This window comes from Schistosoma haematobium, chromosome 5, assembly GCF_000699445.3.
Source record: "Schistosoma haematobium chromosome 5, whole genome shotgun sequence".
Lineage (NCBI taxonomy): Eukaryota > Metazoa > Platyhelminthes > Trematoda > Strigeidida > Schistosomatidae > Schistosoma > Schistosoma haematobium.
The window spans coordinates 7,343,360-7,356,859 of record NC_067200.1 but is presented as its reverse complement, the minus strand read 5'-3'; the positions used below and the strand labels follow the sequence as shown (position 1 = coordinate 7,356,859).

The 13,500-nt window shown below is 35.8% G+C and overlaps 1 protein-coding gene across 1 annotated transcript in view; it reads right to left on the bottom strand.

Annotated features, from left to right (window-relative positions):
* The window catches only part of MTSS1_2 (Metastasis suppressor protein 1), a 114,695-nt gene extending 103,709 nt beyond the window's left edge, over window positions 1–10,986 (bottom strand). Inside the window, exons 1-6 of the mRNA XM_051217406.1 lie at window positions 10,909–10,986; window positions 8,264–8,517; window positions 7,150–7,312; window positions 5,042–5,372; window positions 1,919–2,163; window positions 689–876 (exon numbers count right to left, since the gene is read on the bottom strand). Of these exons, the coding sequence (XP_051064802.1) occupies window positions 689–876; window positions 1,919–2,163; window positions 5,042–5,372; window positions 7,150–7,312; window positions 8,264–8,517; window positions 10,909–10,938 (1,211 nt within the window). The 5' untranslated portion in view covers window positions 10,939–10,986. The remainder of the gene's footprint in view (window positions 1–688; window positions 877–1,918; window positions 2,164–5,041; window positions 5,373–7,149; window positions 7,313–8,263; window positions 8,518–10,908) is intronic.
* Window positions 10,987–13,500: the final 2,514 nt, after the last annotated feature.

Genomic DNA, 13,500 nt, shown 5'->3' with positions numbered 1-13,500 from the left:
GTCAAGGCTGTCCACTTTCTCCATTTTTGTTGAACTTCATCATAGACATAGTGATGGAAATAACGCCCTCATCGACGGAATTTTCGGGCATTGATCTCCTACCAGAAGGTTCACTTATCGCCTTAGAATACGCAGATGACGTAGTCCTGTTCGGTGAAGACGCTGATAAAATGCATTTTGATGTATTTTGATAGCACTGAGCAACAATGCCAGAATCTTTGAGATGGGCTTCTCCCCCCTCTAAATGCAAGTTGTTACTTCGGGACTGGACTGCGTCAACACCTAAAGTAAGGATAGGGAGTGAAACAGTCGGAAGCGTTGACAACTTCACTTATTTGGAAGTCTGATCAGCCATAATGGGTTGGTGTCTGACAAAATCTCAGCACGGATTCGAGAAGCTCGTTTGACTTTTGCCAACTTAAGTCACCTATAGCGAAGGCGAGATATCCGTCTATCAGTCATCCCTAAGTCGGAGAGGTTAGGTATGCCAATCATACAGGCAAAATTGTTCACACTGACGTATTGCGTAGATCATATACAAGGAATTTAATTAGTTTGTAAAAAGTTTCATAATCATTTTCTTGACATTATTTTTGTTGTCAGGAAAAAAAACTATCGAATTTCACTAAACACTTTGTCAACTAATATAAATTGACAATATCAATGAATTCACTTTAGTAATACTTACCCAAATTGTTGATCGAAATAATTTTTCTCTAATCTAGAACGTGATTCTTTACCAGACCATAATTCAACTGGATCAGTAGTAACTTGAAGAAATGCTAAACCGCCTGAAAGTCCCAGTACAATACCCAATGAAATAAATAATATAATAATTGGATGACGAGCAATGAGTCTTCCATGTAATGCGAACATCTAATAAAATTGGCAAATATTTAAAAATAAAAAATGATAAACGATGATGATAAACACCCTATAAATGATTTGCTACCGATTAATGAACAATATTCTGTAATAATGACAGATTTTTACCAAGTTTTAATATGATCGATCACTAGTCCAAATGACTTGTCATCACGTGCACTATGTTTAGATCCATGTAGGAACAGAACCTGTGTCACGTAGTTTTACAATATGAAACGTTACCACTATGTTATTCTGGTGGCGACTGACCTATAGGATTCTGTCAGTCCTAAATGATTAAGTAAGCATGAAATTCGTCAGCGATCAATCGATCATAAGTATCTCATTCCTACACGTCAGTTGCCACCCAAATAGCTCAGTGGTAACATTAAGAAACTAGGTGACCACGGCTGGAATTTCATAAGGTAGTAGCAATCGCACAAAGACTGTAGTTACGCCTAGTAGACAAGTATTAACTAGTGAGAGAACTAAGTTCAGGGTTTACTGTAGACTACCTCCAACCACTGAACATACTATTCAGTATTTCCCATCATTGATCTTAACATCTCATAGAACTGCGATTCTCTGGTTAAGGCACTTCACTTATAACCAACGGAACCATAGATCCTAACATTACTTGTTCTTGTTATATCAACTGAATTACAACTATAAATACAACTTTGCCGCATATTAATTAATGGAACAAGCTTATTTTTTAAAAATTAACAAGATTATTTATGGCTGGTAAAGAGCCCCGATGCATAACATAGTTGTTGGAAGATCAATTACACTACTTGTGGTCAACTTAACGTTTCGAAAACCTGTACTGATAAACCGTAAATTCTGTAATACTTTAGTGACAAAATGAATAGTAGGAATGTATTTGCTAAAAGGAGTGCACTTTGCCATAAGGTTGAATATATATACACTGTTGAGGAAAATAGAACAAAACACATGTTTCAATGTTATTACTTTGTTTCGAATGGCTTTCTGACTCTCTCTAGATCATTAAATAATTCCTAAAGAGTAATATTTTGGTAATTAACTAACATACCTTCGTCAGTATTTCATTAAAATAAGCTGTTAAGCGAGCCAACAAAGAAATTCTACCTTCTGGTTGATTTTCACTTTGAGTTTGTTGTTGTTGTATAAGATGCTCTCTATCCGAGTCTGATGTACAACAACTGCTAATCGATGCACTATTATAACCGTAAACAAGTTTTGTCATTTGATATGTAACAAAACTAATTGTCAGTATTGAGAAAACAATATAACCACTGAATAGATAAACATCGATATCTGAAAAATTTATTTTAATATTAAATAGAAAAACAAATCATGAGATTAGTGAAGAAAAAGTTTATTTAAATTTCTAGAACAAATTGGTCGCTATAATCAGAGTACTAATAACCAGTTAACAGACTACCAAGTTATAATGAATTTACGCATCATCAGCATTATGATCAACATAGAAGCGGTCATAACTATGCATTGGATCGAGCTGCCATACCATAACAGTACAATGAAAAGAAACTAGCCCGATAAATACTGTTAAATACAGAGTTTTCCCCAATCCGGCAGTGTCAGAAGGAAAGTCACCAGATGAGTGAATGTTCGGAAGGAAATTTCGAAAGGTCGTTAACGGTATTTCGCTTACCGGCAGGACAAACAAACCTACAAACGAGTATCGGACGGCCACTCGCAGCTTCCAAGTGGGCGAAGGGGTACTTGTCAAGACGTATCAAGGTAACAGGAAGTGGGAAGCAGAGATTATCGAACGTCGGATTGGAAATGTACTGTACTAAGTTTGGAGAAATGTCGGGATATGCATAAAACATGTAAATCAAATTCAAAGGGATGGCAGAACACTGATCGCACAAAGTCGACTTCCGTTCCAAATCCCCGTGGATTCATCTCAAAGAAGCCCTGGGCAGAACGAATGTAGAAGACATAAAAGACGAAAGGGCAAAGCTGCACAACTTTCAAGAGTGATGGACTGCAAGAGGAATGCTGTAGTCAGGTTTCAGGTGGATCCGAGAAAAAGTCTTACTCAAGACTTTAAAGAGGGGAGGTTTGAGGACGGCCCACGGGCGAACTCGAGGAAGCTCTAAGAAGCTCAGAAAGAACCGAAAATATTCGACCCAATCATCTTTTGGAGGAGCATTCCAGAATCTCGATGTGTAGCTTCCCTATTGAACAAATGCTAAAACCACTGTATGCGGATTGAATGAGTATAATGATTATTTCGCTCTTCCTAAAAACTATGAACACCTGAGAGTTTTGTACCATATTTGACACCGTTTGGAATAGCATTCCTGCTCACTCATCTTCTGTCCTCTCATTCGCAACTTAGAGGGTTCCAGCGTTCGAGTGCTCAAGTTGTACACGATATATCAAGGATCTAAGCACTAGATATAACAAGGGCCAATCAGTGTGAGACTGAAAACTGCATTGACAAGCTTATCCTGCAGCTAAACTGATTGTCCTGTCCAAAACAACATGTTCTTTAACACAATCAAAGATCGACAGGTACTCCTTTCATGTTACCACCAACTGTGCATACAAATTTACTTGTATCTGCCAAAGCAGTTACACTGGTAGAACAGGAACAAGAGCCTACGTCTGATTCAAAGAACATATTTCGAAAAGTCTAAAGTCAAATGGATTAAAGATATTCGGCAGTGCTATCTCAAGGCACCTCCTTGACACAGGATATAAATTCGATATAGTGAAGTCTTTCAAGGTGATTAAAAAATATTCAAACTCCGATCTTTTGGAATTTGCCAAAGCGATAGCAACCAAACATTTAAAACCAGATCTATGTATCCAAAAAGAAGCAGTAATAAATCTTTCTTTGACCTGATGGCATTACACCTTTTTCTTTATTTATTGCATCATTCATTATTTCAACTCTCTGAAGTTTGATTACACCATTGTCATTTTTCTTCAATTCATAACTGACTGATTTCAATCCATATCTTTCATTATTACCATTAATCTGTTTTCAGTTGCTTCATTACATAATCACCTAATGTCTGCTAACTCTGTGAATTCTGATCACTAATTGAATGTTCTGGAACTTTCCCTCCCAAACTTTGTTCATCTGAAACAATTTTTTGTGGCCTCATTAACCCTATCGGAATCTTCGCTACATCATGATACACATATCCAACTCTAATCACCCTGGTATTTATAAGTATGTCAATATCTGTAATAACGTTGATTTTTAAAATATTATCTAGGTTGTAAGCAGCTGATGAGAACCTAACGAAATATAATGAACTCACATTATTCTGCAACAATCGTCATTGTTGCTCTCTTTACGTTATTTGTTAAATTGATCGGAGACATATTTATCATCTTATTAAATAATAATATTTCGAAGTGATAAGTCAGGTATGTCGTCTTCTTTTATTCTTGTAAACTTAATGAAATATAAGGTAATGAGTATAGAAACTTTCATTCTCTGTACATTGACAGTCTATAACCATTTTTTACCATTGTCCAATTCAACTTAAGCATATTATCCTCATACTTATTTATCTAACCAATTTGAAGCACTAAAAACCTGGTTGTATGATTTTTAACCTTAAAAAAGGGAGATCCTAAGCAAGAAGGAACTTGGAAGGTGTTATTTGGTTAACGGAACCATTTAGGATGAACAATAGTCATTTCAAACAAAGAGTAGTCAGCATAATGAGGAAGATACTATACACTAAATACATGAACTAAGGTTATGGAAGCTTTAATAAACAAAATTTATAGTACAACAATGCTATCTCTCCCACTTTGCCAATATGCTTGTTTCCTCTGTGTTTCCATTTTTCAAGACATCCCTGGAAGTCCTCAAATAGTTATCTCATTTATATTTTTTATCATTTGATATTTCATTACAACTGCGACGTCACAATGCCATCTGCGCATCACCATCATGCATTTTGTGGACAAAAAGCAATTGCAAGTAGATAATTCTAGTAAAAGAGACCTAGTGTGGTGACAGTCACGGCTCACGGACTTGTTGTAGCTCAGTGCGGGTAGTCATTGGAAAAACCAAATAATTATTTTGGTCACCGATTGACTGCTTCGCGTTAAGCATCAAATCTAACTAATTTAGCAAACAATTTGGATTCGTAGTAAAAAAAATTGTTCATATGATTTAAATCTGAAAAAAACTTACCAAAAATTTTAGTTGGTTCACTAGGCTGTGGTGGTAAATCCGGTGGTTCTGATGAACACGCACTTGAACAATCCATACATGAACAAGCTGGACCACCAGGATCACTAGCGCGTTTCGGAACACGTTGATTACATTGATAAGCCAATGAATCAAATGGCCGAATAGTTTGAAAATTTTTATAAATTGACGAATTGACAACATTAAATCGAATGTCGAATGGGCTACGACCACCATCAGTTGATTTGCCAAGGTTCTCTAATAATAACTGACGTGTACAATCAGCAGTACCACACATTAAACTTATTGCACGACTACTACCAAATGTAACCTCCTGTCAAATTTTTTTAAAAATGTGATGGTTTGATTCAGTTAAAGGACTACTATTGCTTTGGGTAAGCAAACAAATAACTTGTCTATTCGTGGAGGTTTGTATGATTAGTTTTATTATTATTATTATTATTATTATTATTATTATTATTATTATTGTTATTACAACGGTGGGTTCAAGTTTCAATGTGAACATCAACACTTGGATGCAGATACATTCAACTGATGAGTCCCGAATGAGACGAAATGTCTGCAACAAATTACAATGCTAACCACAGTCCGAATGTACAAAAATATATCATTTGTCTCCGGGAGTCTTAAAAAACTGAAAAATGAGTTCTCCATTACTTGAAATTTACATATTTCCGTATTTAGCGCCAAACTACACCCCTAACCTCACAGGAAACAGACGATACTCAATGTTATATTGTGAAAATAAGACCATCAGCGACAATAGGGTGAACAGAAACAACTTACAGCAATTCACAGTCACATCTTTTAACTAGATTTTAAAGTAGAACTAACATCAGAACTACTTAATATCACGAAATATGGTTTACCAATGATAACTCCAAGACGGTTACTTTCAGTATAAATACTGGAAATAACCCTAAAACTCTTTTCGCTGAATGTTTCACACCATCATTCAAGCTATTCACCACAATGTACAACTAGACCGCACAATAATTATGTGGAGTTCAACTAGCCTATTCATATATAATCACTATTTTTAAGGTGAAATTACTGGATATAATTTGTTTGCCAGTCGCTTACTATTCAAGTTTAATGTACTTGAATGCGATAAAAACATATTTCCGATCTCAACCAATTCTACACGATTAAAGTTATTGCGAAATTCAGTAAAATATTGAATAACAATGACATAACACAGTAAAAAGTGATCATAATGCCATACTGTTCTGAATTGCAACAAGATTAATACGCCATAGCAAGTTGAACAGACTACATAAACCGTATTAATTTCTCAAACTAGTCTAGCTTATGACTATCGACGTCATTTGGCCAAGCCATCACACTAACACAAAACTCCATCAGAATGATCGTTTTGTGTGATGAACAAATGTCAAGTTCAGTTTTAAAGATTTCTTTTAATAATAACTGATTCCTGTGAAAGTGTTATTTCCGGAATTAAAATCCATTTGTACTTTATTGAAAAATCTATAGAACAAGATGATTACGTATCTTCCCAGTTAATTAAAATAGTGAAGTAATTAGTAAGGAAAATGACTTCGAAGGGTGATTCGGTTATAAGACAGTCTCTAACGTCAAGAAGTAAATGGGATTTAAATATGGTTTAGGGATCATATTTGGCAGAAATCTTCCTGAAGGCAACAAAGTCCTGTGAAAAAAAGTTGAAAGGCTGACTTAAATAGTACCCAATAAGATTTAAATAACTATTTAGGGAATATCAAAACTATTACTCAATGATATTTATTTCTTAATATTCACAGAACATGGCTTTTAACATCCAGGTATTTAAACAAATACGCAACAGACAGTACACTAAGCTCTCAATCCAGTTAAAAAGGATAACTCAACTTCTAAAATACTTGAGTCAAACAACCAATGTTTTATATTACAAAACTTATAAACATCCTTGAGAATTGAATAACTACTAAATCGTAAACCTTGAACTACCATAATCATTTTATGAGTATGTTCTTTGGTAATTCTTTTTAAGAAAAAAATGCCTCCAAAGCCGATCAAAGTAATCATGTTTTTATGTAAATAAATATTTTCAATGTTAAATATAATATTACCTTGCAACTATTGAAAAATGTATCTGCCATATGATCGGTTAATGTATACGTAATAGATTCAACCAATTTCCCATTAATGGTAGGTGTAATAAACTGTGCTTGATTTGGATCACATGTCATAGCACAAAAAAGCAGTCGAAAATTAGCGAAACATGCTGGGCATCTAACCATTTTTTTAAAAAGAAATTATTAAAATCATTTTATTAGTAAACTAAGAAGAAAATGGATGACATTAAGGTAAGATTAACTACGACAAAAGAGAAACATCATGACAAAAGAACCCAAACGTACCGGTTAAACTATAGTATTAGCATTGTTTACATAGTTATTTCAATGCAAATAAAAGTGTTACGAAAACAGTTATTCATTTATAAACAATATGATGCCTGGTACAAATACATATCAGCTTAAGTTGTAACTGAGAATAGAAAACGGATAACATCCTTAATAAAGCTGTAAATAGATAGCTCTGTGTGGTAAGTGTTTTCATAGGAAAGTAAAACCATACGAACACGTCTCTTAGAATTGATAATGCAACTAACCAGTTGGGATTATAACTTGGACTATAGTTTAACAATCTACTTTCTCAAACCTATGGACACAAATTTAAAAGAAAAACGAAATGAAGTGGTGATGAAAGTAGAAGGGAGACATGTAATGATATTTTAAACTGAGAACATTAAAAAAATGGTTTATCTGACCTACTATTATTGATGCACATTTCACAATCCATGTTGACGCTTCCTATAGCATAGTATTTTTTCAACCATTCGTCCTTTTCCTCAGGAACCACTCAAATATTACCAACAGCTGTTATTTGACCACAAGTGTCACAAATTAGCGAAAAATATTTTTTAAATGATATGGAGTGCTTTGAACTGCACTATTCTGGGTACAGAATTAAAGACGCTACCCATAAATACGTGAAAATGGTCAGATGTTCCCCTTACTACATAGTTAGGACAATTTACAGTTCAATGAAGGTGGTATACAACGAAGGCTAATTTGGTTGTCATAATCTCAACTAGCCGTGTTTAATGCATGATTCAAATGAAAACAATACGTGGGTGTTATAGAATCGAGATAACTGGGTAAAAAGCAAGCAGAAATATACCTTTTTAACAACATAGCAGCAAGTGAAGCAGACTTTGAAAAATAGTTCAACTGATTTTCATCACAACAAACTTTTGAATTGCCCACAGCATAATTAGGACATAGACTGGATAGTGTTTTGAAACCATCGTTGCTTAACGCTTTCGCAGTACCGTTGTACGAACAATATCTTGGGTGTACAGGATCAGACGAATCACAAATGCCATACCAAATACAGTCACTGGATACAGAATGTATCCATAGGATAAAGCATACCTGGATATTGTGATAAAATCACGTCAGTATACCATGATGAATAAATTTCAAAGTGTTGGCAGAAAACTAGTTAAAAAACATTTAATCGAATAAAACTTACGACTTTTTGATTCTCGTGTCTTTTCATACAGACTGAATGTACAACATTTTCAAACGGGAAGTTCAATTAAGTCCCCGTAAAGACATCGGAATCTGATTAGTCACGACACGCTACTATGTGAAAGGTAGTAACTCCATTTAGTAAATAACGGAAGCTGCTTCAGCACATCACAGCCATTATCAGTAGTGATCCTGGTTTCATTGGAACGACATATGAATTTCACAGTTTATCACGTAGCAATCTATAAAGATGTCTAAGACAATGAACAAACCACTTTGCAAGACATGTTGACCTGCTTGCCCAGCGAATTTCACTGTTATGTGCTCCAACTGGAAAAGCGGAGCTACAAAAGTAACCCTGAATGCTTAGATATTACTAGATACTTTACCATTTACAAGGATGGAGACAGAAATTTGACCGGAGAGCAGCTGTGTTGCGTGAAAATTAACGCTCAGCAGTGCTGTACCACTGAGGAGTGACATTACTTTTGTAGTTATCAAAATTATCATGCGTGATGTAACGATTATCACGGTGTGGGTAGATTATGTTACACCCAAAATATTGGTTTTCTTTACACTGTTTATATTTCGCAAAACGTATGACAAATTGACTTGAGTGGAACGGTTAAGTTTATTCCAGAATCCGAATGAACATGCCACATTTTTATCCACTTTTAACACCGTCATGGTTCGTCGGTAACACGCAACGCAGAACCAGGCAACATCAAGTGTTTTGACGGATGACACCAGGGTTATATTTGACTTTCTGCACTAGGATCTGCTTCAGAATAGTCTTCTACACACAATCAATCACCATTCCTTGATAATAGCAACTGGAAAGATTGGTGTTTTAATATCTGGATAGCTACTTGAGTCATACAGGTAGAGTGTACAAGATAAACTCAGGGCTGCTTGCGAGAATACAGGACATACTTGACCTTTTGTAACGTAAGCATTGATGGAATAGTCGGGCGTACAACATACCTGTTTCTATGTGACCGGAATTCGCTAAGCAAAGGATATTCGACAAATTAGTAATTTGAAATCGCTGTCTATTAATGGTGTGGGCGAGAATGATAATCATTGGTTGTCTGCTTAGTCAGACATGTAGGTAGCCTGACAGGTGTCAGATGAGTTATATATTCCCCTATCCTTATTATTATTACTCACTTATTATTGATTGTTCATTGTTGTTGGATTGTTTCGGGCTAGGGTGTGGAAATATATTTACGTTGTGGTCAGGCTAAACACATTTTCTTGATCTGAGCTGTGTTGAAGTCCTGTAGAATGGAAACTGAGAGGGAATCTGGTATAGATATTCGTTTAAGGTAAATTAACGTCCCATACGTGTTAAAGTGGAAACCTGATCGTTATAACAATTGACGACTGCTCGAATATGATAACGTTTTTAGATGAAACGAGTATTATTGTATATGTTTGTTAGGTGGAAGTGATGATTCAATGTGATACAGTCTCAAAGTATTGACTTAGATGACCCTAATTTGTTTTACGTATACCAATCTGGGGACTTCCATATGGCGTAGTATTTGTCAACTTGGGTTGGTATGGAAGGTGGAAAGGCAATGTCTGTAATGTGGAGATCCGGAATATAAAATAGCAGTACCGAGTTGATAAATGTTGGTTTATAAAAGTTCCTAGAAATGGTATAATCAAATAGACTCAGAACTAAGCAGGCAAACATGACGCAAAATCTCGCATGTGTCGTTTCACAATACTTTTTTTAAAACTCTGATAAATGTAGAGTTAAATCAAAAGCTGAGTACAAGTGCACAGAGAACACTTATTAAGTAAAACTAAATAAGTCGATTTTGGAATAGATAAGTCATAGAGCGCTTATTTGTTAGAGGCAGTTTGACGAGTATTATTGATAAAAATAAATTTTATTTGAATCTTGGTTAGTAACGTTTTATTCTTGTGATGCACTTAAGGATTTTGTCACGAACCGGACTACATAACCAGACTCATTTACTTGCTTATACGATCTGTCCAAACTTTATTAGCATTTGCATATGACTTGGGACGGAATATTGCAAGGCTGTTTGTAAAACATAGCGGTAAAAATATTACCAAGATATGTCAACTCACCACAAAACTCTAAGGGTTTATGATGAGAGACAAACGTATGTTCATTCAGACATATTGTAAAAGTATACGTTCACTAAATAGATCATCTCTATTACAAAACAAATTTGCCTACTTATGAAAAATATTTTCTGGGCAACTACTTTTATCCAAAAGCAAAAAATCAGTTGTTATGGGTAGCATACTTACAAAAACATAAGCTGCTGAACACAAAGCCATACGAAAGGTAGAAGTTCACGATTAGCGCGACCTTTCCAAGGATTTTTACTGCTGTTGTGAGCAAGTTAAACAAGTAAATCAAGACTTCAGTAAGAAATTTCCGCCGTCTTCATCATGATTTAGCACAACCTAGATAATTTTCTCTCATATTCATCACGTGTATTAGCAACCGATAAAGGTCTTTTTCGAAATGTTACTCAGCTAAAGTGAGTTTTCTTTCAACATCAAGTATGAGATTGTTATCTTATTTCAAGTGAAATAAAGACGTTAAGAAATTCACCGAACAGTAAATCTGTCAAACATATCGTTGAGCGGTAGTCCTATGCTATCAGAAGAAATATTGTCCTATCTCTAGCCTAAACGTGTCCTTCATCATATTTTGATGATTGTTATAATACAATGAGTCAGGGTAGACAATTATGTGACTTCCACGTAAGATCTTATAGATTAGGCTGTTACATCATGACAAATCTACAATTTTAGGATTGGGTGTATTATTGGAGCAGTACTAATATTGAAGTAGACAAGAATTCTGCAAGGGCAATACTTCCTGATTTGTAGGTTTTTGTTAAGTCATAAGCACATCGAAACATTTTAGTTTAGTCTATACTTCGGCTGCTGGATTAGTCACGAAGTGCTTCCTGTCGTTCCAAGCCTTGATATCGCATCTGTTTCTCAATGTTACTGTCAGAATCCTTCAGAGAAAATTTCCCTTTGCGGTAGTCTCTCAGTTTCGGCTGTGGCAAGCATTCAATTCCTCTCCTCAGCCAGGGTCACCCCTTTACAGGTGTGCATTTTATTTGAACCACAGTTTGTACGATAATATACTTCATTACCTCTTATTGGCCCCCACCACTTTTTGGTAATCGCGGCTATTAAAGGCACTCCCTTATAGTCGTAGAAAATATGGGAGTATTCATGTCCCTCAGAAGCATATAGTTTGTGATGAGGTTAAATAGGATAGTTCTGTGGTTACCACTTCTTTTTGGTACTTGATCATGGACACAGTCGACTAGAAGCTGATGGAAGCTGGTTGTACGTAAACAGTATGATCTTTGGGTATATCCGTCCATACCACATTCAGTGTAGTCGCCCACATGTTTAGTCAGTCTCGAACTTTTAATGGCTGTGAAAAGTCGCTAATTGGGCTGTAGTAGGTCCATTCGACTAGTCCATTATTTATCTGCTCACTGTAGTTTAGACACTTAATGCACCATGTAAGAGAGTCTGATTGAGCATATATCAATTTTTAATCTATTCTCCCATTGGTTGTATTACACAGAAAATCAATAATTTATACATATTTGATTATCACTCATAATATATATGGATTTTAACACTCACACTCACACTCTTGGTTTCACTGTGTGTATGCTTCCTATATACTTGTGGATTTTACCAATCTTTAACAATAAACTGCCTCTATAACTGATGTTCAAGCCTTTGAATAATCTCTTTAGTAAATCCACAATTCCACTAGGAGATTTAGCCTGCATTAAATACTGAGTTAACTGGATACTATTTATTGGAGTCAGATATAAGGGAACTTAGCCCCGACAGGCTCACTCAGTGGAAGTTGTATTCCGTGTATTGAGATCGAGCGATGGAATGTGAAAAATCAAGCTATTAGTACCTAGTCGAACACTGGATGTGATAGTTGTCATACCACCTCTGTTATCTTATCTTTTAAGGCGTTGCCTCCAAATGCCCTGGTATGGCCAAGGGTGGAGAGAGTTCGACCTCCTTCACAAAAGGCCTGCACATAGCCACTAGTATACAGCCACATCCACGGAAGTTCTACACCCTGCTTTTTCATTGTGGGGTGGTGTTGTTGACGAAACTGAGAGGACGAAAAGCGGATGTCCGGTGATTTAACTTGGTTGTGTGTACAGAGGATCCACCAAGTTGAGTTGGAAAGCCACAATTCCAAGTCATTGGCTCACGTGGGAGCAAGTGTTGTATGACCATATTGTTGGCCACAAAATAGCATGAGACTTATTCTCCTAACGTCGCTTCACTGCTTTGTGGATTAAACACGAAGGTCAAAAGTTTGAAGATTAGCTCCTTTACAAACCTAACTACTTTTGATTGGGCACCCGGACAGTATCACAGCCCTCATACAAATTAGTAATAAGTGCTACTGGCTTCATTATTATTATGTGGTGTATATATATTTGATGCCCTCTTATACCAATCTTTATGTGTTCAGACAAATAAATAACTTCTGGGCGTTAGAACCTGTGGGGTGCCAGTATTTTTGTTCAGTCAAGTACCTTGTGTTGTCTGCGGTAAAGCAACTTCAGCATGTTCAGTTATTTCCATTTTCCATCTTTTATGTTTTATTTCATTGGAAAACGTCATGTCTCGCATGATCACTTCGTTGTCTAATATTCATATCGTGGACCATTTTTCTGTTAGAACTATGATATTCTAATTCAACTGGGAGCATATTTATTTAATCCCACCTAATTTACCTCTTGCTTCTCCTACGTTGTTAAAGGGGAAATGAGTGGTTTGCCTATTCGCTTGGTGCTTTGTTATTAAAAGTGAGTTGACCAGTTC